Source organism: Cyclopterus lumpus, chromosome 10, assembly GCF_009769545.1.
Source record: "Cyclopterus lumpus isolate fCycLum1 chromosome 10, fCycLum1.pri, whole genome shotgun sequence".
NCBI lineage: Eukaryota > Metazoa > Chordata > Actinopteri > Perciformes > Cyclopteridae > Cyclopterus > Cyclopterus lumpus.
The window spans coordinates 21077735-21101022 of record NC_046975.1 but is presented as its reverse complement, the minus strand read 5'-3'; the positions used below and the strand labels follow the sequence as shown (position 1 = coordinate 21101022).

At 46.9% G+C, this 23288-nt stretch overlaps 1 protein-coding gene across 4 annotated transcripts in view; it reads right to left on the bottom strand.

The window, feature by feature from the left end:
* The window catches only part of rapgef2 (Rap guanine nucleotide exchange factor (GEF) 2), an 86008-nt gene that overhangs the window by 19358 nt on the left and 43362 nt on the right, over nucleotides 1-23288 (bottom strand). For 2 of the 4 annotated variants that reach the window (XM_034543057.1, XM_034543056.1), the window contains exons 5-6: nucleotides 22254-22329; nucleotides 19705-19872 (exon numbers count right to left, since the gene is read on the bottom strand). In XM_034543057.1, the coding sequence (XP_034398948.1) occupies nucleotides 19705-19872; nucleotides 22254-22329 (244 nt within the window). Of the gene's footprint in view, nucleotides 1-13716; nucleotides 13856-19704; nucleotides 19873-22253; nucleotides 22330-23288 lie in introns of those variants that run through there. The other 2 variants (XM_034543055.1, XM_034543058.1) reach the window with 2 other exon arrangements.

The window sequence follows — 23288 nt, the reverse complement described above, 5'->3', positions numbered from 1 at the left end:
CTGTTGGATGTGATTTACAAACTAACAACAAAAGAGCATTTTTTTTTTTTTTAAATTGTAAGTAGCCTAAAAACCCTCCGTTCATGAATACTACCCGGGCTATCTTTGTCTTTACTCCACAACTGTGTGTTACGCAACGTTAACGGGAACAAAACATTAATTAGTCCCACTGCGAGAGCTCAACTTTACACAATTTATTATCAAAGCAAAGAGTAGAAAGGCAGAAGGAAAAAAGGAGAGACGTTAATTAAATCATCCGCTTCCATAGAATCTGTCAAAAGCGTTTATCGAGTTCAACACACAACCGTCCTCGCCCTCCACCCATGGGTGGGGTCAGCTCTCCACAGGTCTCAGGAAGCTCGCGCTCATTGTCCTGCATCTGAAAAGTGCTGCAGCGCGCATGCAGCCGCTGCGTCAACCAATAAAAAAGCGCTGTATACATCAAGGAAATACCCTACTTGAAGCACGCGACACGCATAACCTCAATGAGCACCACGCAGTAATGAGGGGGGACCCTCTGAGTTATTCATAGTGCATAAAATAACAGAAAGACGCATTCATTATATTGTAAATGAGCCAAAGGACGGAGAAGATTCAAACTAAAACCAGTGCAGTGTGTGTGTGTGTGTGTGTGTGTGGCGTCTCTGCTGCTGTACTGTAGCTACTGTACATGAAGGCGTTAAGAGCTGAAACGACACTTTCCAGGAGCGAAGACGCCACACATTTTCCTGGCGGAAGCTTCTTAAATATGAGAATCAAACTGTTTTCTATCGTTATACGTTTTATGTTTTGGCGATTTGGCCTAGGAGGCCAACATCTTGGGCATTTTTCACTATTTTCTGACATTTTAGGGACAAAACGGTCAACAATAAACTTAGAAAATGATGGGCGCACTGATCAATACGTATACTACTGTACTTTGCATCACACAGGTATCTACAGTTAGAGAAATTTGATATTGTAATGAATTCAGCAGCATTCTTTTAATGCCTCGCTGGGTAACAGGCAATCTTTATTTAAAGTGCTTTACATATTAACGTTGATTTATAATCTGTAAATATATTATTCTAAATGTGCACATAATATAAAGTGTATCTGAATGAAACCCCATCAAAATCTGACTAGAAAGCCACCGGGGTGAAATATGAATGTAATCAAACTGCGTGAACTGGTTCACGGAGTCTATAGACGTAAATATTTTATAACCAAAATGTTTTATTTACCAACATATATCCGATACTCAGCAGGGAGGCCCGCTCTGAGCCGCTTTAAAAAAAAAAACCCACTTCTGGCTGCGGCGGATCATCAATATTAATTTTGTTACACCTAAAAATTCAAATACGGCCCGATATAAACTAGGTTGCCTCCTTCATCATGTGACATCGGAGCCGAGTCTAAAACATCCACAGAGACGGAGTTTAACCGTGTTTAAAAAAAAAAAATTTAAAAAAAAGTTACAGGCTGCATTTCAGATGTGGAGAGTAAACAAGATTTTACATTTGCATCGATGCATTTTAAATGTTTCTTTCTTGACCGTAAAAAAAAAAAAAGGCCAGACTGTGAATTTCTTCGTCGTGTGGCACCGAATTGGTTTTCGAGGCCTTCGTGAAGGGGGTGGAAATTAGGAAAATAAGACTCCACGAGGCGCCCCTTTTAATGCGTCACGTGACAAAGAGACCCGAGAACCAGACAGCGCAGCTCCCGTGGCACGGAGGTGTAATTCGACTACACCGTGTCAAAGATTGCCATCACGTTTAATTATCCGGCTGGCTGCACTAACCAAAGTGGTCGACCGGCGGGCCCGATGCAGGCACAACCCCGCCCCCCCTCCTCCCTCCTCCCTCGGGCTAATATTTCCCATCGCCTCATCTGGTCGACTTCACTCTCGACGCCTCCAGCTGACTTCCACGTTGTTATTATTGCTGGCTGGGCGTTATTGCGCCGCGCGATGAATCTCTTTGTCCGTCTTGGCCGATCGCATTTCGCATTTCGGGAGCAAAAAACGGATTCTGGAAGTATCAAATGTTCTGATGTAATACAAGTTGTGTTGGAGCTACGAATGTGACCATTTATATCTATTACCTGACTTCTTCCTTTTGGTTTCTTTTTTTTTTTTTATTACAAAAATAGGCCATCATCTGCATATTATTAAGAATTTTGAATAATATCCTTTAAAAAACACTGCTGCCCATTTGGGAATCAAATAAAAACCTCAATGTCAATTAAATTCCTAAATTATTAACATTATTATTAACAGTTTTGTTGCATGGAAGGGCACCCCATGGCAAGGACCGGTCATGTGGAGTTTGTCAATATTTGGCCTTCCAACCAGCCGTCGGATTGGTTTATACATCAATAATAATAATACCCCCGCCCCCCTGGTTACCACAACCAGCTACAAAAAGGTCCTACCCCCCTCCCAACAAACCCCCTATAAAAACAGTAAGCCTCCCCCCCCCCCTCCACACCCCCAGGAAAGAGGGAGAGATAAAGGGAAGGCAGGACAGCGGGATAAAGGGAGCGGATAATAAACACTTAATCCTTTCTCTCCACTCATTTGGGTCATCTGTCTGTCGACCAATAAGCCCGCGTCCATTCGGTCTATAAGCATGTGCTCCATTGACCTCCTCGGCCCGATATGGTATGCGAGCGCCTGGGCCAAGATGGATGCCAGCACAACAATACTGACACGCGTCCTCATTACGCTTTTCCCCAATCAGTGGCACGGCGGACAGCGATGCATGTGCAAGGGGGGGGAGGCATCGTTAACCCCCCCCCCCGATCGATCTGCAACGGACGCGCTACCGTTTGAAGCCATTAAGTGAGCTGCTCACCGCGATCAACCACAGCAGGAAATTGTGATTATTCTCCTACCTTAAGAATCAGCCTTCCCTGCTCTCTTTCTCTTCTCGCGCTGGCAAGTGAAGCGAGAGCCCTGCGAGCCCTGAAAATACGTACAAATCAGCTGTCGCGGGGAGGATTAAGCGGCGCTCTAATGCTCGGGCCACAAACACTCAGCTCTGCCGACATGTGAGCAGATGTGGCGCTTCTTAAATTACACCGTAGACCTAATGACCTAGATTGCCGGGTGGAAACCCTGGGTGGAAGCGCTGGCCAGCTCTCAATCTCTTTAGCGCCTTCGTATGCTAGGAGGGTGAATCTGTGCCACGACACCAGGTGTCCAATATTGGAGATACAACCCATCTTCAAACACACCCTCGTAATTTCTTCTGAAAGGAGTTGTTGGTTTAATGAGCTTAAATTATTGAGCAAAACACAACAACGGGTTTTCTCCTTCCGACTCCAAGCGCCTGAAGCGGCGCTGCGCTCCTTTCCACATTTCACGTGTGGTTTTAACTTTGTCTACTTGTGAAGGAAATGGTTGCCAACATTCGAGGGCCAAAAGACAGCGTGCACATCCCAGAGTTCCTCCCCCCCCCCCACTCACTGACCACGGTCGGCCGCGTCTCGCTTTCCTGAGCCTCGCGGATGAAGAGATTAAAACCCCTTACGGCGGGGCGTCCGATTAAATGGGCCCGATATTCTCTCTGGGCTTTCCCCTCCCGAGTCACAGCTCAACCAGTCCGACACTAGACGGCATTAGGACCAGGACTTGATGACGAGCTCACATGAGGAATAAAGTCCAGTCCACCAGATGTCAATTACTGTAAAAAAAAAAAAGAAAAAGAAGTAGGCTTCTCCTGAAACGAATGTTGGCAGATGTGCAACAAATCTCCAAAAAAGTATGTTTGCTGACCCAGTTTTCACAAGAGTGCCAGTTGTTAACAAGGTTATCGGGATTACGGGCGACAAAATGTCACGCGAATATAAAGAAGAACATCGATAAATCGGCGTCTCGTCCGCTTTTATCGGTGTTATTGTCCCAGCGAGCCTGAAAACATACGAGCCCCCGTGTCTTCGGCACACGGGCGTTATTTCAATAAAATGTTCAAAAGATTTTAAAAAAAAGGAGACAGCATTTATGGTCAAGTAATCACGACATAAGATAAAAGCCGCGAACGTCCATTAAAAAAAAAAAAAACACCCAAAAAAACAAAACAAACCCTCGTAATGAATCAACGCGAGCGAGTCGATGTGTGCCCGGTTTGCAGTAAAGATAAAAGACGCAGCCACGAGAGTGGAAACCACGAGTCTCCGGAAGAAAAGATAAGCAAACGGGGAATTACACGTAGCCAATGGTTGTGGACCTGCTAACGGCCATTACTGTAATAAGATCGGGTGGCTGTTATTGACTCGGCCCGTGCCGGTGTTTCCTCCTGGGATAAATGAATATTTACACTAGTCTCCATTTATATGCTGAGAGTATAAGAAAAGAAAGGAGGAGAGAAAAGAGAGAAAGGGTGAACCGAGCTTCCCAATGAAAAGGACAAAACCCTGTTTAACTCCTTTCTTCCCCGACTTCAGACCATGTAGCCAACTTACACGCCAAACCTATATTATTGCACTCTTGTTGCTCAACGTTTTATATAATTGCCATTTGTGTTAACGTGTCCGCTTGTTGTTGTTTTTCCAACTTCGAGGTGTGTATGCGTTGGCTGTAGAAACCATCCCATCCTGCCAATAACACGCTGCTGAATTAGAACGACGCGCTATACTGGACAGAACTCGCCATCCCTCGTTAAAAGTAGAAAACCCTACAATCAACGCCGTAAGGATATTTTAAGTGTGTGAAGTAGCTGCCGCTCACTCGGCCGAGTGCTTCGGTTAAGATTCCTGGAAAACCAGTCGAACCGACGTCGAAAGCTCGATTTCGACGAGGGTCCCGCTCAAATGGCGCAGCACGTCTTGATGCCAGTAGATTATTACAGTCATACTATATGTATATATAAATACTAGTAGTGCTCATATCACGGTATAAATCGGCAACAAAATGCAATTGGGCAACAAATCACAGAGTTGTTGTTGTTGTTGCATAAAACACATTGCTTTTCTTTTTTAAAAGACGTTCAAACGTGCAATTATATAGTTTGTTTTAGAAATGCATCCGATACAGACACACACACACACACACACACGCACACGCACACACACAGAGATAAGGCCTCCCTGCTGCACAAACTAGGAGGAAGCAGGATGAGCTATGTCATCAACAATGACACGTCCGTGACTATTAAAGGAAGATTAAGGTGATTTTTTTCCTCTCTCCTCCCCTCGGCATCTGTGCTCTGCGATCCACGAACCGTCCATCATTGTGATTTACAGCCCTGCCTCTGCGCGTGTGTGTGTGTGTGTGTGTGTGTGTGTGTGTGTGTGTGTGTGTGGCCCCCGACGTGTGAGTGATGCCAGCGGCGCTGACAGCCGATCAATCCGTTTACCGTTCAAGAGCAGATCAGCTGAGGCCTCCCGAGTGTCTGCTGGAGCTGCAGACTCCAGCACCATGGACAGCGCCACCAGCAGCGGGAGGGTCAAACAAGTACTTTAGCTGGTGAGGCACCAAGAACACACACACACACACACACACGCACACGCACACACACACACACTAAATACCAAGTGCATTCTCTTAATCACGGCCTGGGTTTTAGCAGCGCCTATAGAGGTTAAGGGGTGCAGGGTAACACACATGACATCACCTCCCATCAAACCACTGGGATGCATTTCTTCTTCTTCTTCCCTCCAATGCAAAATACACCTGGCGTGATTCATTTTATGGGCACATATTAGGGACCTAACAATCAAATAGTGTCATGTCAGTGCGTCGTTAAACATAACGAGGGCAGAGACTTCAGTCGTTAAACACACACACACACACACACAAACGTGCACAGCTGATGTGTGCCTTAAACCAAAGGGAAAACACACCATTACATCCGCATCAATAAGTAGCCTCTCATGTGTAATATTTAAATGATCATCAGCGACACGTTGACCTGGGAGTTGTATTTGTTTCCATGTTTTTATAACCCATTTGTATATTTTTACGGGCACGGTCTGGGCCCTATATGAGATCAATAACGATCCTTAAAAAAAATAAAAATCAGTGTGCGCGTATCCGCGCGCGTGAGTGACAGCGAGCACATGGCGGCCGTTTCTAGTACAACACACTGACACACATCGGGAGGCTCGACGTGGCACTGGCCACCCCGACGTCCCTCCATCTCGCGGAGGCTCCATGGAAATACCGACGCACATTACATTACACCGGTAATCATGTCTAGTGGGTCATAAATATATGAGAGAGAGAAGAAAGAGAGAGAAGAAAGATGGAGAGAAGACGTTGCAACGTCGCACCTCCGTGGGCTACTCACCGGGGTCTTCTCTTGTTGGCTCGGGACTCCATTGCTGTCTGATGCCGCTAATGGTTTCATAATGAAAGCTTCTCCGGGCTAAAACATCCCGGACCTGGCCTACATGCTACGGCACGGACCCCCCATCCTTGTGCAAGGCGCCTGCCCTCCCTCCCTCTCTCTCTCTCTCTCTCTCTCTCTCTCCTCTGGAAAGGAGGCGGCGGCTTGACAAGCTTTTTTTGGGGGAGTATCCGCTGTCTCTCGGCCCGATTAGAGTCTCGACACCGGCTTCTGCGTGTATTCCAGCCTCCCCGCTGCTCGCCACAGAAAACCACAAGAGGACGAAGGAGGGGAGAGAGAACAAAATAAAAAATATCCTTTTATCCGAGCGAAGACGAGCCAGATTCTCTCTCTCTCTCTCTCTCTCTCTGCGCGCGCACTTGACAATAACGTGCGCGCGCGAGAATAAAAGCAGAAAACAGGGGAAATAAAAAAATTAAAAAAATGATGGAGGGGAAAAATGGCTGACAACACTTTGACTCACGTTAACTCCCTCCGCCTACCCTCTCCCGAAAGTAAAAGCTACACACACACACGGGAACGCACGCGCGCGCACAAACGCCTTTATGCACCATTACGTTATTTGAAGACCCGAGACGCTTGCAGCCTCCACCGAGGTACTGTACGTTAAAGCCAGCGGTTTGTTTGTAACGTGAGAGGGGGGGGGGGGGGGAGGGAATATGTGTGTCACGGGTAAAGGAGGGGAGGGGTGGTGCTGGAGGGGGGAGATGGGGAGGAGTAAGGACCTCCTCCATGCCAGACAGTGATGCTGTAAGAGCTGCTATGGCCGTGCTCCTCTGGAGGGCTTACAACACCCCCAGATAGAAAGATGGAGGGAGAGAGAGAGAGAGAGAGAGAGAGAGGATGAGGGGAAAAAAAATGAAAGTGAGGCAGAGAGATGAGAGGGAGCTATGATGTGAGGTGACACAAAGAGCAAATCGTCAGGAGAGAGCGAGAGAGAGAGAGAGAGAGAGAGAGAGAGAGAGAGAGAGAGAGAGCTGGTGCACATGTCGAGAGGGTGGGAGGAAGAAATGCCAGCTTTAAAAAAAGGAAGAAAAGAAAAAAGGTAGAAGGACGGGCGATGGAGGGATGAAGAGAGGAGAGGAGCACAGTGTGCGTAATGCCATTATCACGCTCACTTCGGCACAGGAGCCGGTTGGCATGGTAACGGAGTAAAGGGAAAGCCATTTCCTGGGCGGGGGAGACAGAAACGGAGACGGCAGCACTTCCTCTTGAGAGAGAGAGAGAGAGATAGAGAGAGAGAGAGAGAGAAAGGGGGGAAGAGAGTAGCATCGCTTCTTATGGACAAAAGACAGTAAAAAGAGCTGAAGGATGAAAGTATTCAAAGTGAACGAACACATGAGGCTGGCAGCGATGATGTCACTCTGTCACTGTCACTCAGATTGAATAGCCATGGCAACTGGGTGAGCACGAGCACCGCCCCCCCCCCACCCCACCCTCACACAACCTCGAGGGCTTTTAGTTGCCGTGGCGACGGCAGCATCGAGACAAGGCGAAATGGAGGGAGGGAAGGTCGACATGGGCGTGTGTGTGTGTGTGTGTGTGTGTGTGTGTGTGATAGAAGAGACAGTAGAAGTGGCAATAGACTCCCACTTCCCCTTCACCCAGCTGTAGTACAATGAGCAGCGGCGTCACCGACAAACAAACAGCACACACACATACACACATCACGGCTTTGTAATCGAGAGGGGGGGGAAATAATATAATGCGTGTCTGTATAGTGTTTGTCTGTGTAGTGTGTGTGTGTGTGTGTGTGTGTGTGTGTTCTCGGGTGGCAGGCGAGGCCCATAGAGACCCTGGATATTGGATCCATAGACGGTCCCCATACATGAAGGTTTCCCGACAGACTGAGACATGAGGACGGGGCACTTTAAAAATGACCGGACGACGTCACCGGGAACAATGGCGGGGCTTCAAAAAGGCAAAGAGAGACAATAAAAAACTAAAAAACAAAGAGGTGCTGCAGTTCACACATCCGCATTGCAAACAAATATGAATAAATTCAGTTCACAACCGAGAAGAACGTCACCAAAGCAGAGCTGCCGTGATTTACACATTACGGCATGCTGTCAATGACTTCCTTCCTCTTGTACTTACTGTCATTTTTTGGGGGGTTAAAAAAAAGTCCTTTTTGTACAACATAACCGTGTGAAGCTGCACTACTTTGCATGTTAAAAAATGGAACACTAAACCATAATTTCAGCACTAAAAATCACAAAAACTAGATGATCGATTAACTGTTGAAGTCATTCATCGAGCAGAAAAGCCAACAGTTCACTCATCTATGCCTTTTTTGTTTTATTATGATGTTTAAAGCTTCGGACTACTTGTGTCGCAATTTCACAGATTAAAAGAAGGCTTTAAAAATCAAAAGAGTGTGAATATAATTAGTAGTTGCATCTGGGCATTGATCGTAAAAACAAGAACCACGATGCTGAAATCAGGTCAAAGATGGTGTACACGAATTGTACACACCAACTCCCACGAATAACAAACATATTAAAAAAAACAACAACAGCAGCAGCAAATCCAATAACCAATGAAAGCATTTGACCACAGAGGCTGGAGCTTTGCGTCACGCTGGGACAGACAATGCCTCGAGAGCAGCGCACCACTTGCTGGTTTTTGGAGCCGCTCCAGTCCAGAGTTGTGGGGAGCCGAGTGGGAGGAGTTGAGGGTGGGGGTGGGGGTGGTGGGGGGGGAGCAGAAGACCCGGTATGACATCACCTCTTCTGCCCCCGAGCCATGATGTAATGCATCACAACAAGCCCCCCCCCAAAAAAAAAAGCTCAGGTGCTTCGCTGTGCAGCCCGGTCATTAACGTCTCCAACAATCACCGGAGGGGGAGGGGGGTATCATTACATCACCGCGGCAACGGGCTTGTGTCTGGGGAATATCAGACCCCCCCCCCCCTCCTCGTTTTAAAAGTGTTCTCGGAACAAACAAGCCAATTAATCTTTTTTTCTTACTGACTAATCACAAGCTACATGTAAATGGAGAAGGAGGGCGGGGGCAGGTGGGGGGGGGGGGGGGGGGGGCATCGATCTTATGAGGACGGTGACAGTGACGTGATGAATGCTACTTGAGAGTAACATTAATGCCCAATAGCAGTGTGTGCTTCATGCATGGGTGGGCGGGGCCTCGTCTGCCATTTGTAAACAGTCTGTGGGCCCGGCTGCTGCTGCTCTGTCTATTGTGTTCAGCTCCGTGATGATGATGATGATGATGGGGGGGGGGTCACTTACCGATGTGTAGCGTTAAGAGCTGTAAAGAAAATAAAATATAATCATTACACTGCTGGATGACACACTCGCTGTCACGTGGCAAAGTCTGCCATCTGCCTCCTTTATTCAACCCTTTGGAGTGTAAGTTAATAAATGCGTCTCTCAGGCACCGGCTCACATGATCGGAGTCAATATGACGGACGACCGGCGTAAAAAAAAAACAACAACACGGTAAATCAATGAGGAAAGATGATGTCATCATTCACGTACACAGTCAGACAGATCCCCCCCCCCCCCCCCCCAAAAAAAAAAGCTTGGTTGCTCGTTCAGTCGTTCACATGATCGGACCGATTGAGTGTGACATCTAGCTGCGGAGAACTAGGGGGACTTTTTACACTTTTAGAACTGGTGTGCTAGTTTTTGGGGTTTCTATTTTTAAGTCTACAAAATTTGATGAAAAAAGGTCAACCCTATAGCAACGTGCTATTCCTGCAGACTTGTTTCCCTCGTCTGTGGCTCTCCAGCCCCTGAAGATAAGAGTCTTTGATAACTGGTTAAAAATAAAGAAATTCTGTTTTATTAAAAAAAAAAAAAAGTTAAAATAGCATTTGTTGGGGACTATTTTCAGCTGCGGATTAATACATAGTATTTACAACAGCAGGACGATGGTGTGGCTAAATTATGTGTTTTAATGAATAAAATATAGAAGATCGGATACATGTTGGCCGGATCAATACACTCACGGGGATATCTTTTGACAATAAGAACAATAAACAGCGTTTGCCGCTGACAGTTTCTCCGATGCATCGGATAAAAATCAGTTTAATGTTGAACCGAGAAGAACAGGATATCAAGTAAGCCAGAAAAAGAAGAAGAAACAAAACAGCACTTTGAACATCCGACAGCCGTCAGGAACAACTCGTCAGCTTTCTTTAAAAAAAATAAATAAAAAAGGAATAAGAAGAACTAAATCATCTCTCACCACCAGACAAAGAAACATCTCACTTGACAGATGTGCACACTTTTTTTTTTTTTTTTACAGAACAAAAAGACACACGCCGGCTATTATGGGATCAAACTCTGATTCATTGATCCGCGTCCATCCTCATTGACTGAATTTGCTTGCAAGCCAACGGTGGAGGAAACACAGCCCCCCCCCCCACCCCCTCCGGAGGCCCCCCTCCCCCCTCTCCGAGTGCCGGCTCTGTGCATTAATCCTTCCAAGTCGCTCCCATTACGACGGCCCTAAATAGCATTGTTAGAACGAGAGAGAGAGAGAGACGATCTAATAAAAAGAGACCCGGAGGGGGGGATTATTTCATTTATCAAGTCGCTGTCACCTGCACGCCGCTCTGACAATAATTTGGCGGAAGGAAGAAAACAAAAAGAAAAAAAACAGGCAGCCAGACATGTTTTTAAAAAGATTACACATGCAGGTTTCACAGGGGGCGAAACATCTGTCTCGCCCCGTCGCACGAGTGCATAAATCAAAAGGAAGAGAATGAAGAGAGAATGAAGAGAGAGAGAGAGAGAGAGAGAGAGAATAAGTGGCAAAGTGAGTTGGAAGTTGATCAGAAACTAGAGGTTTCCAGATCAGGTTATAGACTCACTGTGGAAGGTAATGAACTGGGAGTCTTTTAACGGTGCCATGGCGACAGGGGGAACAGGGGAGGGGAGGAGAGGAGAGGGGGAGGCACCTTTTGTGTTTCTTGCCCAATATTCCCCGTTTCTCTCCTTTCCATATCTCAAAAGACAATGTGTGACAAGCAACACTCCCAAGCTGTGTACTCTTGTTTCACCGTGTTCTTCACCCGGTGCATGGTGCACGATGGGAAGGGGAATTAGTTTTTATTTTTTTAAATGTCATTTGGTCATAAAAGTAAGTATTAGGAAAAGCAACGCGTTTTTATCTGGTCGAGAGATCGTCATTTATCACGAAGGGAGGCACGAATATGTGGGAACAGATTTCACGACCAAAATAACCCAACAGGCCTGAGAAGAACACACACACGTGCATACACAACCACGAAAGAAAATAGGGCGACGCCAAGAATTTCACGACGATGTATTTACAATAAATAACTTAAATAAAAACGGGAAGAGTATTTCCTTCCACCGAGTCAAGATTACGATACGTATTTGAACCCAAACCAGCAGAATGAGCACCCTTTGGTGTCTCTTGCAGCCTGCGTCGTCCAACGTGCTCAACGCGTTCCCCCCATGCAGAGATTTTGTAATCATATTTACACAAAAGAAAAAGAAAACAAACTGCGCGCTTTGTTATCCTCGCCGTGCGGGCTCATTACCGCGGAAATAAATGTCATCCGTCGAGCCTTTCAGAAGAAAAAAAAAATGAATAAATACTCGGCTTCATGAAAAAAGAGAACAAGGCGCTTTTTGAATGTCAAAAGTGACGTGAAAAAGCAAATCAAATGTCAGCGAGCGTGTTGGATAGAGAGAAAAACGAGCCCCGTTTTCTTCATTTTTGCACGAGGCACAAATTCAGCACCACCAAAAATATCTTGTCTATTTCCGAGGTCTGCTATTTGGCTATTAATAACTATAAACTATACTATATTTGGCTAGCTGATATTTGGCTATTAATAACTATAAAACACAGATTTAGCGCTGGGACGGGGACGCTCAATTCAACAAAGAGAGACAATCCAACTGAAAATAAACATGCATATTCATTATATATATTAAAGAAAGGACGTGAACTACGACCCCTTCCTGTCCACCAGTCAGTCCTGACCACGTCTGACAATACAAGTCATCTTTTACGGTATTTTCTGATTCAACAATAATAAGATCTCCGGCTGAAACAATAAATCCACTTGTCGACTGACAGAAAATTAAAGTATTTCAATAGAGGATTTTGGGTTTGAGTCATTTCTTAATGACTCAAACTTGCTCAAATCAGAGCGAACTCGAAATCTGTTTTTTTGCCAGATTAAAAACAAACAATGTGGATAATACCAGCTTGGATTCAAGAAATTATGATTCCAACAAATGATGGATAGGTTATTATGATGGATTAATGAATAAAGAAATAACACATGACGCCCTGAATAATTTAAAAACAAACACACAAAGATTAAGGAATGCAAGAAGCGAGAAAACTCAGGAGTAATAAAAAAAAAAAAGTACAATGAACCGTTTCTTCTTCCTCCACAATGTGTTTTCACAACTGAGGCTTTTGCATCTCGGCGCAGCTGAAGCGGAGCAGGTCGTCACAAAGGGACAGCTCTAAAAATAGGAGCTCCAGAGTGGCGGTTCTGTTCTCTCTCTCTGCGACCGCCATTTCTCAGCCGTCTCTTAAAAAAAAAGAAAAACCTCTCGGCACCTCGAGCTCTGATCTTCGCGGCCCCTCTTCTCCCGCACAAAGCCGCCTCACACTCCGTGACGAAACACTGCGATATGTCACCCTCCCGGGGGCGGAGGGTGGGGATGGGGTGGGGCGCTCTGTGATTGCACGCAGCACAAATGGCAGGCTCCTCTTCAAACAGCTGTGTTACGACCGTGGGCTAATGTCTTTGGAAGCCATCATAATCAAACACTTAGCACATCAGCAGCTCCATCAGTAGATCGTCTCCACGTGGAAGCGGGACCCAGCGGAACCACACCCACGCAGCGGGGTGGTGGTGGGGGGGTGGGGGGTCATAATCCACAGCGCCGACACACAGTCAATACCATTATCGATATCGAGCACAGCAGCAGAGAGAGGCTAGGTTGGAGAAAACGATGCCCCTCAATCAGCGTAATTGTCGCCATTATCTCGGTTTACAGGCCCCCCCCCCCCCCCACCCGAGCTGCGCCGGAGAGATCATTTCTCTGTCATCATCACCACCCGGCCACGTGATGGAGTCCATTCTCCGCCGAGCGTGTTCACTCTTCAGATACAAAAAAAAATATATATAAGGATAAATGTGTACGGAAGGAAAGCGAAATCGACTTTTCCGACCTCACCGCCAGTGAATGGAAGGTGTTTATTAAGGGATTCTATACCAGGGAGCTACAGATACGACGACAAATGGGAAACAGACGCAGATAAAAACCACCAGCAAGAACACAAACACAGCACAGCTAGAGCACACACACACACACACACACACACACACACATAGAAAACGCTAAACAACATCGTCAATAGATTACGGTACCTTGTTGCATTCCTGGGAGCCGGGGTTAAAAGGAGAAAGCCGTGGGAAGAAGCAGAGGAGACGAAAGTTATCAAACATGCCACTTGCCAGTCGAGGATGTGAGAAATAGAAGGTGACGGCTTCGCCATCTTGTTTCTGTCTGTGCACACCACACACACACACACACACACGGAGAGACAAGTGCCCGTGTTAAAACATCCTTTATGCCCGATAAGAATACAAACACTTTGTTTAAAATCGTCCCTACGGCAGATATTCGACTCATTTCACTTGTTCAAACTGATGGTTATATCAACCTACTGGAAACGCCCTTTGTCCTCGGCACATTAATGCATCCTCTTCAAGGTGAAGATGAAACTTTCTCGGAGCTCTTATGCACACGCACGCACAGCCTTTCATTGAGCGTGCCTGCAGATTACAGAGCAGATCACTCCCTAAACTCCTCATTACCACATGCAGGACTTGTGTTTGACCCCCAGAGCGGACAATGAGACTCCCAATTATTTAAAAAAAAAGGTGCCGCGTGTGATGGTTTTTCTAAATCACTTCCAACTTTTTGTAAATTAACGGTTTAGCTAAGAACCTCCGATGCCTCCATCTCGCCCAGGAACAGTTCCAACGTTACGGCTGGTTTCAAGTGTTTCCAGCTAAACGAAGCTAACCAGCTGCCTGCTGTTTTAGCCTAAACATTGAGAGAGCGGTATGCATCATCCCATCTAAAACTTTTCCTTTGAAGTGCACCATTTTAAATGTCAAAAAAAAAAAAAAAAGCTACAATAAAAGCCATCGGCCCTAATGACAGGGGAGTTAGGACACAGCGGGAGTGAAGTGAAGCTGTGCTATGAAGAAAACCACATACATCGCCATCATCGTAATTAAATTATGGTCTGCAAGTGCTAAACTTTCTTTAAAAAATATTTCACAGCTCTCCAACATAAATAGTCGTCGACGAAAAGACTCGTCCTTATCTGGAAAAACTCCACTTTCATACCGACTTTAGGAGGCAATTAAAAAGTGGTCCGGAGACGAGTGAGCAATGTCAAGGACACTCCAGCAGAGCAAAGAGCGGTTGCTGATGGACACGTCGGCTATTGCAGGGATTAAACCTGTGACCTTCCGATTACGGGGCGGCCTCGCTAACCGCCGGGCCGCCCCGGGTGGAGGAAAGGAGTAAAAAGGAGTATTGATCGTCTGACTCCTGCTGCTTGTATAATTATAGAACAGCTGTTGGGAGCCTCAAACGCCCTACTGGCCACCGAGTACACCCGGAGGTGGAATACTTCTCATCTGAGAGAGAGAGAGAGAGAGAGAGAGAGAGAGAGAGAGAGAGAGAGAGAGAGAGAGAGAGAGAGAGAGAGAGAGAGAGAGAGAGAGAGAGAGAGAGAGAGAGAGAGAGAGAGAGAGAGAGAGAGAGAGAGGGTTTAGGGCATCTGAGGAGAGGAGGAGGAAAAAAGGGTAAAGGAGATATTAGAAATCATCATAATTTGTCATATGGATACAAATCTGAAGTGTAGCGTTCAGTAAACATGAGACCGGCTAACGGCCGCCGCATCTACATTTCATTCCAGACTGAGTGACAGCACAAAGACATTAAGTGAGTGGCTGAGTGAGAGATCAGGGAGAAGATCTGTCTGTGTGGGTGTGTGTGTGTGTGTGTGTGTGTGTGTGTGTGTGAGAGATCAACAGCACAAATGGCTGTTGATATAGAGGAAGAGATGGCGTGTTTGAGATAAAGTGCAAAATGGAGAGCGACTGAGTAATGGAGATTATGGAAACATGGTGTGTGTGTGTGTGTGTGTGTGTGTGTGTGTGTGTGTGTGTGTGTGTGAGAGAGAGAAAGAGATGCTCGAAATAACTGGTGTCCATTCGGAGGAAGGCACCCAAGTGTTAACCCTGCTCTGAGCACACAGGAGACATGTGTTGAATCGTAAACACTGTCCTCTTTCAACCGCTCCCGACCGCGACACATCTGCGGAGAACAGAAATGTATTTTTTCATACAACCACGAAACCCGGAATCAAAAACCCTTTTAGACGCCCCCGGATCTTCGCTTCCGATGGTGGAAAAACTACGACTGGAAGCTCAAAAAAGTGGCGACTGCGGTTCCTTTTTTCAGAGATCTCACCGACGGTCGCAATCTAAAAGTAAAACTGTGGCACGGCAACAAGAAGAGCAGCACGAGGAGGTAGATACGGGGATGAAGCTAGACCGCGTGGTTGCAATAAATAAAAAAAGAGCACCGTCTTACGTCATACCTTAAATCAAAAATGTTTAGAGGTAGGTGTGGTCTTTGACAATAAATCTGACGGTGCGCATTAGAAGTGGAGCCCAAACTGCCGTCTTCTACCTTAGAATTATGGCGAAGGTCGGTCGATTCCCGTCTTTGGAAGAAGCTGAAACGAGGCCGTGCCTGCATTCGATTGGCAGGTTTGGCGGCGGCCTGTTTTCCGGCGTTGGGGGGGGGGGGGGGGGGGGGGGGGAATAAAAACAAAAACAGAGACACGTCCATCGCCAGAGTTACAAAAACAGCAACGCCAACGTTGGCATCCCACATGTTTACCGGGCGCCTCCGTGTCAACTGTAAACGGCCAGCGAACGGCCATTCTTTCGGATCATTACAGACTCATCTCTATACAAAATACCAACCTACACTTATTCTCTCTCTCCAGGAATAATTATTGTAAAAACGGATCCAAACGAAACCAGTCATTTGCATGAATATTATACTTAAAGCCAGACTCGCATTACGTTTGAACCCTGAGAGCCAAATAATCCTCCCTTCAGACAGATAATAGCGAGTAAGGGCCGGAGGGGGGGGGGGGGTAACTCTGTGTGTGTGTGTGTGTGTGTGTGTGTGTGTGTGTGTGTGTGTGTGCGCTCTCATAGGGAGTTCCACTACTGGGTTACACTTACATTTATATTTAAGGGTATTAAGCCGTCACTCTCCCGGGCGTCTAACAATGACTGAGCATGTTCGGTTCAGCATGTGTTGCTCGTCGCCGCTCTGCCCACTGCGGGGGAATCGAACGCGCGGCCTTGGAGTTACGGCACAAAAGGCCACGCTGCCTGCCACCGGCGCGCCGTTGGCTTTTTCAGGATTCAGCGCACTACCGAGTACTTCTAGTACAACAAGTATTCAATAACGACATAAAGTAATCTTCAAAACAATCAAACAGTGTTTCCTTGATGTCTTTTAGCTTCATTGCAGCGTAAGTAGTGTGCCTTGTAACATATGTTATTGTTATGGAATAAACTACCCTAAAGTAAAGTTAAAAATGTAGTCCCAAGAGCGTGAAAATGATACTTAAATGCACCAGTAATCGCAATCAAATATATAAATTGTAAAATTCTGACAGGGTATCCATCAAGAGTACTTTTACTTTGTACAATTTTTACTCAAACGGTCATCTTCCCGTCTGAAACATAAATGAAGATGCTTGAATAAAACAAGAGCCAGAAACAAATCGATTGGTTCATCAATCTGCCCCCGAAATTAAACACCAACGTTGACAACGAAGCACGAAATTAAAGCTGCTCATCGGTCACAAATGTGAGGATGTTGCCGCTTCTCCTTCTCCTTCTCCCCCCCCCCCCCCCCCCCCCCCCCCCCTCTCACTAATCTTATAAATAAACAATAATCTTCAACAGCGTGATCAACAATGAAACAGAATTCCTCCCGCTTGAGGAGCTTTGAATTCGGCTCAGTGGCTCCTCTGATGTTCCCCCCGTGCACCCTCGCCTCACATTTGCCTTCACAGGAGTGACTAAGCTGAATAAAAAAAAAAAAAAAAACCTTGCCTGCCAGAGAGATTTCCTTTTTCCTTCAAATCCAGAGTTTCTCCTCGGTGCATTTCTCACCTCCTAAATTCGCCTCGGGGTAGGAGGGAGGAAAATCGGAGCGCTGGCTGGCATTCTAAAAAAACGCTGGAGATTAGCCCGCTATGTCAGCTTAGCATCCGCCCAGATCCGGCTTCTCCGTCGCGCTGCTCCCCTCCACCCCCACCTCCACCCCTCTGTCGGCAGCAGCAGCAGCAGCAGCGGCGGCACCGGGCGTACTGCACTCTTGTTAACTTAGCTCCCTTCCCCACTGTACTTCTAAGTGCACTCGACGAGAGCCCTTTTCAGGACTGCTGGTTGCCATGGCACCTGCTCCATCCTCTTCCCACAGGAACGGCGCTCGAGCGGTAGGGGTGGAGTCGAGTATGCGACGGGAGATGCCGGGCCATGTGAAAGTTCAGTGCGGTCCTTTGAAACGAAAACAGTCTATATTTAGGATGCAGGGTGGGGCTGGAGGGAGGCGAGGGGAGAGATGGGGGGGGGGGGGGGGGGGGGGGAATGATGCTTGCAGCGTTTTTAAGCGTGATTGTTTCGGCGTTCCAGGAGGAACCGGGTGCACGCTGACAGAAAAGAAACCCCCGCGGGAACGTCGGGAATGCAGTGAAATTGTGCAGAACAGGAAACGCTGTGTGCAAGAGCTGCATGCTGGGTATTTGCTTCATTAGTGTGAAGACGCTTCGCTTCCCATTCCCAGGGAAAGAAGGCACAGGAGGGAGAGGACCTGGTGCAACGCGGCGGGCGGCTAACTCTTCCTCACGTGGGGTTAAAGGGAACACTCAAAAAAGGTGGCGCGCGCTCTGATTGGATGAGGCTTTGCATTGGCGGAACAACAAAAGCACATTTCTGCTTTCATTCTTCATCGAATCCATCCCCCCCTCCTCCCTCCCCCGGCGTGTCCAGCCTCTAACATGATGACCCCTTCAGCTCAGAGGCTCCTCTGATGTTCCCCTTAGTCAGGAGATGTTTTGCGTTGAGAACCGTTTCATATACAGAACCTTTAGCATTGGTGTACGATTAAAATAATAATAATGTCTTTTCGACACCAGCCCAACTGTTGAGTATGCAAATGAGGGATTATAAGAATAGAACAGCTGCGAGACTCATGAAAGTCGGCACCATCTGACCCAGAACGTTCTCCTTCTCCGGCCTCTCTCTCAAAATATATATCAGGAAAATCTCATTGGACATCGTCCCAAAACTCAGAATCTTCCGAAATGAAACTTGAGATTTTGTTTCACAGATATCCTTTTGGTAAATTACATCATAAAAAAGAAAGAATAGTACTAGAGGGACCCAACTTCTTCCACAGTGTGTCACTTTACATTAATCTCGGAGACTATTTTTTGGGGTGTTAAGTTTCCAGGCCGAGAACCGCAGCTCTTGGTTCCATGATGAAAACATGCATCATTCTCCAGCACACGCTTTCTGTAAACCCAAGGAACCGTATGCACCTTGAATTCAACATTTTATGATTCACATAACTGTAGAGACAGCTTAGGAAATGTGCTAAAGTAATGCACACGAGGAGTGTGCTGTGGTGCAAAGAAAGTGCTAAAAACCTGAAAAATGATCAGAAGTCTTTTTTTCTGACAAGAAGAAGAAGAAGAAGAAGCAGCACAGGTGAGCTCAACGAACTCCACGACACTCATCACACAGAGCGGGTCGAACGACACACCGAAGCCGGCAGAAAGCTACACACATTATGCACAAGCGTGTGGCAACTTGAATCCAGCAAGGTCGGGGAAAACAACAACAATCAAACACTGCACAGAGGGGGGGGGGGGGGCTCATTGCACCACCCCCCCCTCAGGGGACAATGGGTGCCTTATCATCGGGACACGTCGAAACACAAGCTGAGGCCAGCAAACCCGAGAGAGACAAACCCAAATCTGACACACACACACACACACACACACACACACACACACACACACACACACACACACACACACACACACACACACACACACACACACACACACACACACACACACACACACACACACACACACACACACACACACACACACACACACACACACACACACACACACACACACACACACACACACACACACACACACACACACACACACACCCGCAGTCGAGAGGCGGACGCAGAACCGCAGGGCGAGAGAGGCGGCAACTCACCGTGTGGTATCCCCGGTCTATGGGCGGCTTCCCGGTGGGGTACGGATCCACGGTGTCGATGATCGTCTGCCTCTCCCCTTTCTGGTTGATCTTGCGAAAGCGCCGACGGGACTGTCTGTGCGAGGCTTGCCGCTGGAAGTACTCCTCATTTTCATCCATATAGTCCACCTGGAAACGACAGCGAGGGAGGGAGACGCAGAGAGGGAGGAGTGACTGTCTTCATCTTCATTCACGCACGAAAAGCACACAAACACACAATCCCTCCACCCGCCCCAAAGAAATTTAAAAATCACCCTCCTATACTCCTACTCCATCTCCTCCTCCTCGCCTGCCTCCCAATGCGTAAAAATAGAAGTGTGTGTAGGCTGCGCGATGCACACCTACGTCAAAAAAAAAAAAAAGAAAAAAGGGGAGCACACAGCGCAAAAAAAGAAAGAGAGAGACGGAGGGAGAAAGGAGGAGGGAGGAGAGCGGCGGGGGTGCAGATTGATTGACAAGACGGATAAACAGAGATGGAGTGTGATGGAGTAAAAGACAAGCAGATGGAACTCTTCCCCTCCCCCCGTGTCTGTTCGACGTATTAACCATAATGAAACGAGATCAATCAGGTTTCCATTATTTAGGAAATTCGGAAGGAGGGGATAAAAAAAAAAAAAAAAGGAACCTTTTCCAAGTGGAAACTGGCACAGGATGCCACTTTGACATTTGTGCAGTGAAGTCATATTCTAAAGTTTTCTGGAGTATTTTTGGTTGAACGGGACCTCTCTGTTGCCGGGCGGCTTTGGTTTCAAGCAGGAATGACATTATTAAGTTTCTTCTTTGGACCCATTTCCCCGCGCTCGCTCGCCACTTTCACTACAGGCTTCATATTTCACAGCGCTCAGCCTCGCTCGCTCTCTCTCTCGCTCTCTCTCTGATTCTCTCGCCGTACCAACTGCTGCCATGACAACGGCAGAGGGGGGGGAGCCGCGTGCTGCGAGAGTGTGATTGTGTGTCTAATTGCAAACCTTTCGGCTGCAATGTGTGCATGCGCGTGGTTACGTACGGTAACTGACACGTGAGCGAGCGGTTCAAATCCCTCCTGGGTAATTGCAGGGCGGGTTGGCACCCATTATAGCGCAAAAAAAAAAAAAAAAAAGGGGGAAAGGACAGAAAAAAAAGCGTCTGTAGCTAGCAGAGCGGCAGGGTGTTATTACAGAGGTGGGGGGGGGAGGGGGGTTGTGAGAAGCTGCTGATACAGGATCAGTTAACAGAACCCCCAACCCCCATCTACAATGACACACTCGTGGAGACACAGCAATTACATCATGTGCTGTGGCTGCAGAGCGCTGCCAACCAGTCGTTATTATACACCGTCAAGATGTGGGTTGCGTTCCACGTCATGGAGGGGAAAAAAAGAAAGAAAGAAGTTGCAGGCGGTCGGGCCGGATGTCTGCTCGATCGGATGTCTGCTCGATCGGCGTTGGCGATTGGGGTTTTAAGGTAACGCGCTAGAAAAACCTCACGACGGACAGGCGATCGAACTGGCGTTGAGCGTCGGCTTCACGTGTCGCACTGGTTTGCTTTGAGCACTGCCCCCCCCCCCCCCCCTCGACATGCACGTAAGAATATAAATGACGCTCTTTAAAAAGGAATGCGTTTTGGGGTGGGGGGTTGGATTGATGGAGGTTTACGATGACAGTAAACATGTACTTAGAGCCGTGTAAATAATCTTTTTAAAAACAATCTTTGCATCTCCTACTGTCCTTCTCTACATGGGAGGTCTGATTAAAACAGGCCAGTTCAGATTTAACTTCTAATCTTCCATATTTCAACCTACAATTTTCTGACGGTAGAGTGTCAACAAAATGACATACGCGAGCGTACTGTACATAAGCAACGCTGGTTTCCGTCTCTCGTGTTGCTGCCGCAGACCCATTAGCAACAATGCATCTGGGGGCCTCAGAGAGAGAGAGAGAGAGAGAGAGAGAGAGAGAGAGAGAGAGAGAGAGAGAGAGAGAGAGAGAGAGAGAGAGCTTCTGGTGAACAGATGATTGAGACGGGAATGATTTGTTCTCAGAAATCTTTTTTTTTTTGCGAGCCAACATTTGATTTGCCCAAAGGAAGAAGAAAAAAAAGAAGTCGTCTATTGGCTGTGGACTCGAGCCAACTCAAGCCCGTTAAAGGCAGTAACGCACAGCTGTGCTTTAAGGCCGTGATGAAACGTCAATAGGAGGCACTTGTAAAAAGATTAGCGGGGGGGGGGATCACGGGATGGAGCGCTCACTCAACGCACGAAGGCGCCCCCCCCACCCCGAAATCAATCAATCATTATCCGCTATACGCCAACATCAAGAGAAAACTGAAAGCTCTGCTTTGCATTCACAGGTGAACGTCATTTAGAACGTCTGCTCTTCACTTTAGAAAAAGTGAAGAGCAGGGTTTTACCAACAAAAACACACGATGGGGTGTTTGGATTTAAAAATTAACATTCAAGTGGAAAAAAGCTATAGTGCGTTTGATACCTGCGTGCTAAGAGTTTGAAAAATAAATACAGAAATGTGACTCACCACAATCATCTCCGAGGGTTCCAGGACGATGCACTCACATCCACGTCGCAGGCTGCCGGCTGATCGCTTCCCAAAACTAGACAGGAAAACAAAAAGAACAAGAAAAAAGGAATTAATGAAATGATGGGAGGGAGGAGGGGGAGAACAACAATTTGGACGTCACCATTTACCTAATAAAAGCAAAGCAGATCATGTCGTTTTCCCTGTAAAATAAATCTGCCCGTGGCATATTTTTCGTTACGGAGTCGTTACTCGCCGACAGCCGAGGTCGCGTCTGCGGGAGTCAATCGGTGAGTCTGTGCCCGACATTTTATATACGCAGTATGGAACGTCTGTATTAAAATGTTGGAACAGAGACGCATTGAATGGACAGTTCCTCCTTTCAGCTGGAGGACCACGCCCACCTGAAGGGAAACACACACACACCCGCCTCTGGAAAAGTCCACTTTCACGACGTCACAGTTTGTACAGTATACGCCTCGCGCCTAATGAAGCGGGGTGGGGTGGGGTGGGGGGGAGGGGGGGGTGGGGGGGGGGCAGCAGCCATGGAAACTTTGAGCATGAAGAGATCCAACTTGTGGGTTTGAATGAAGAATGCAGCCTTTTGTCCAGGAGCCGGCCTCCATGCAAGAGACACAAGGACTTCCTTGTTTGTTTTATTTTTTATTTTAAATCTTCCCGATTCAGAACGCGACCGACATCTGCTTTCTTTTGCTGATTTTTAGTTTTTTTAAAAAAAAGATAAACTCAATGAGTGACTCATTATTATAGCATTCAAACGATAGATTACTACAATAATAACTGATAGTGGCTCAATGGAGTTGGAGGAAGGTTCATCTGGTTGTAGATGGGGTTTTTTCTGACTGAGGTATGTGCACCTGTGTGAACTGGGATGTGATGACTTGAATCTCAGTTTTCGTTTTACTAAAGTTTTTATTGTCTGTCACTGTTTTATGTTGTGTGTCTGAAACTTTGTTAAATGTGCTTTTGCTGTCTTGGCCAGGACACTCTTGTAAAAAGGAGATTTTTTTTAAT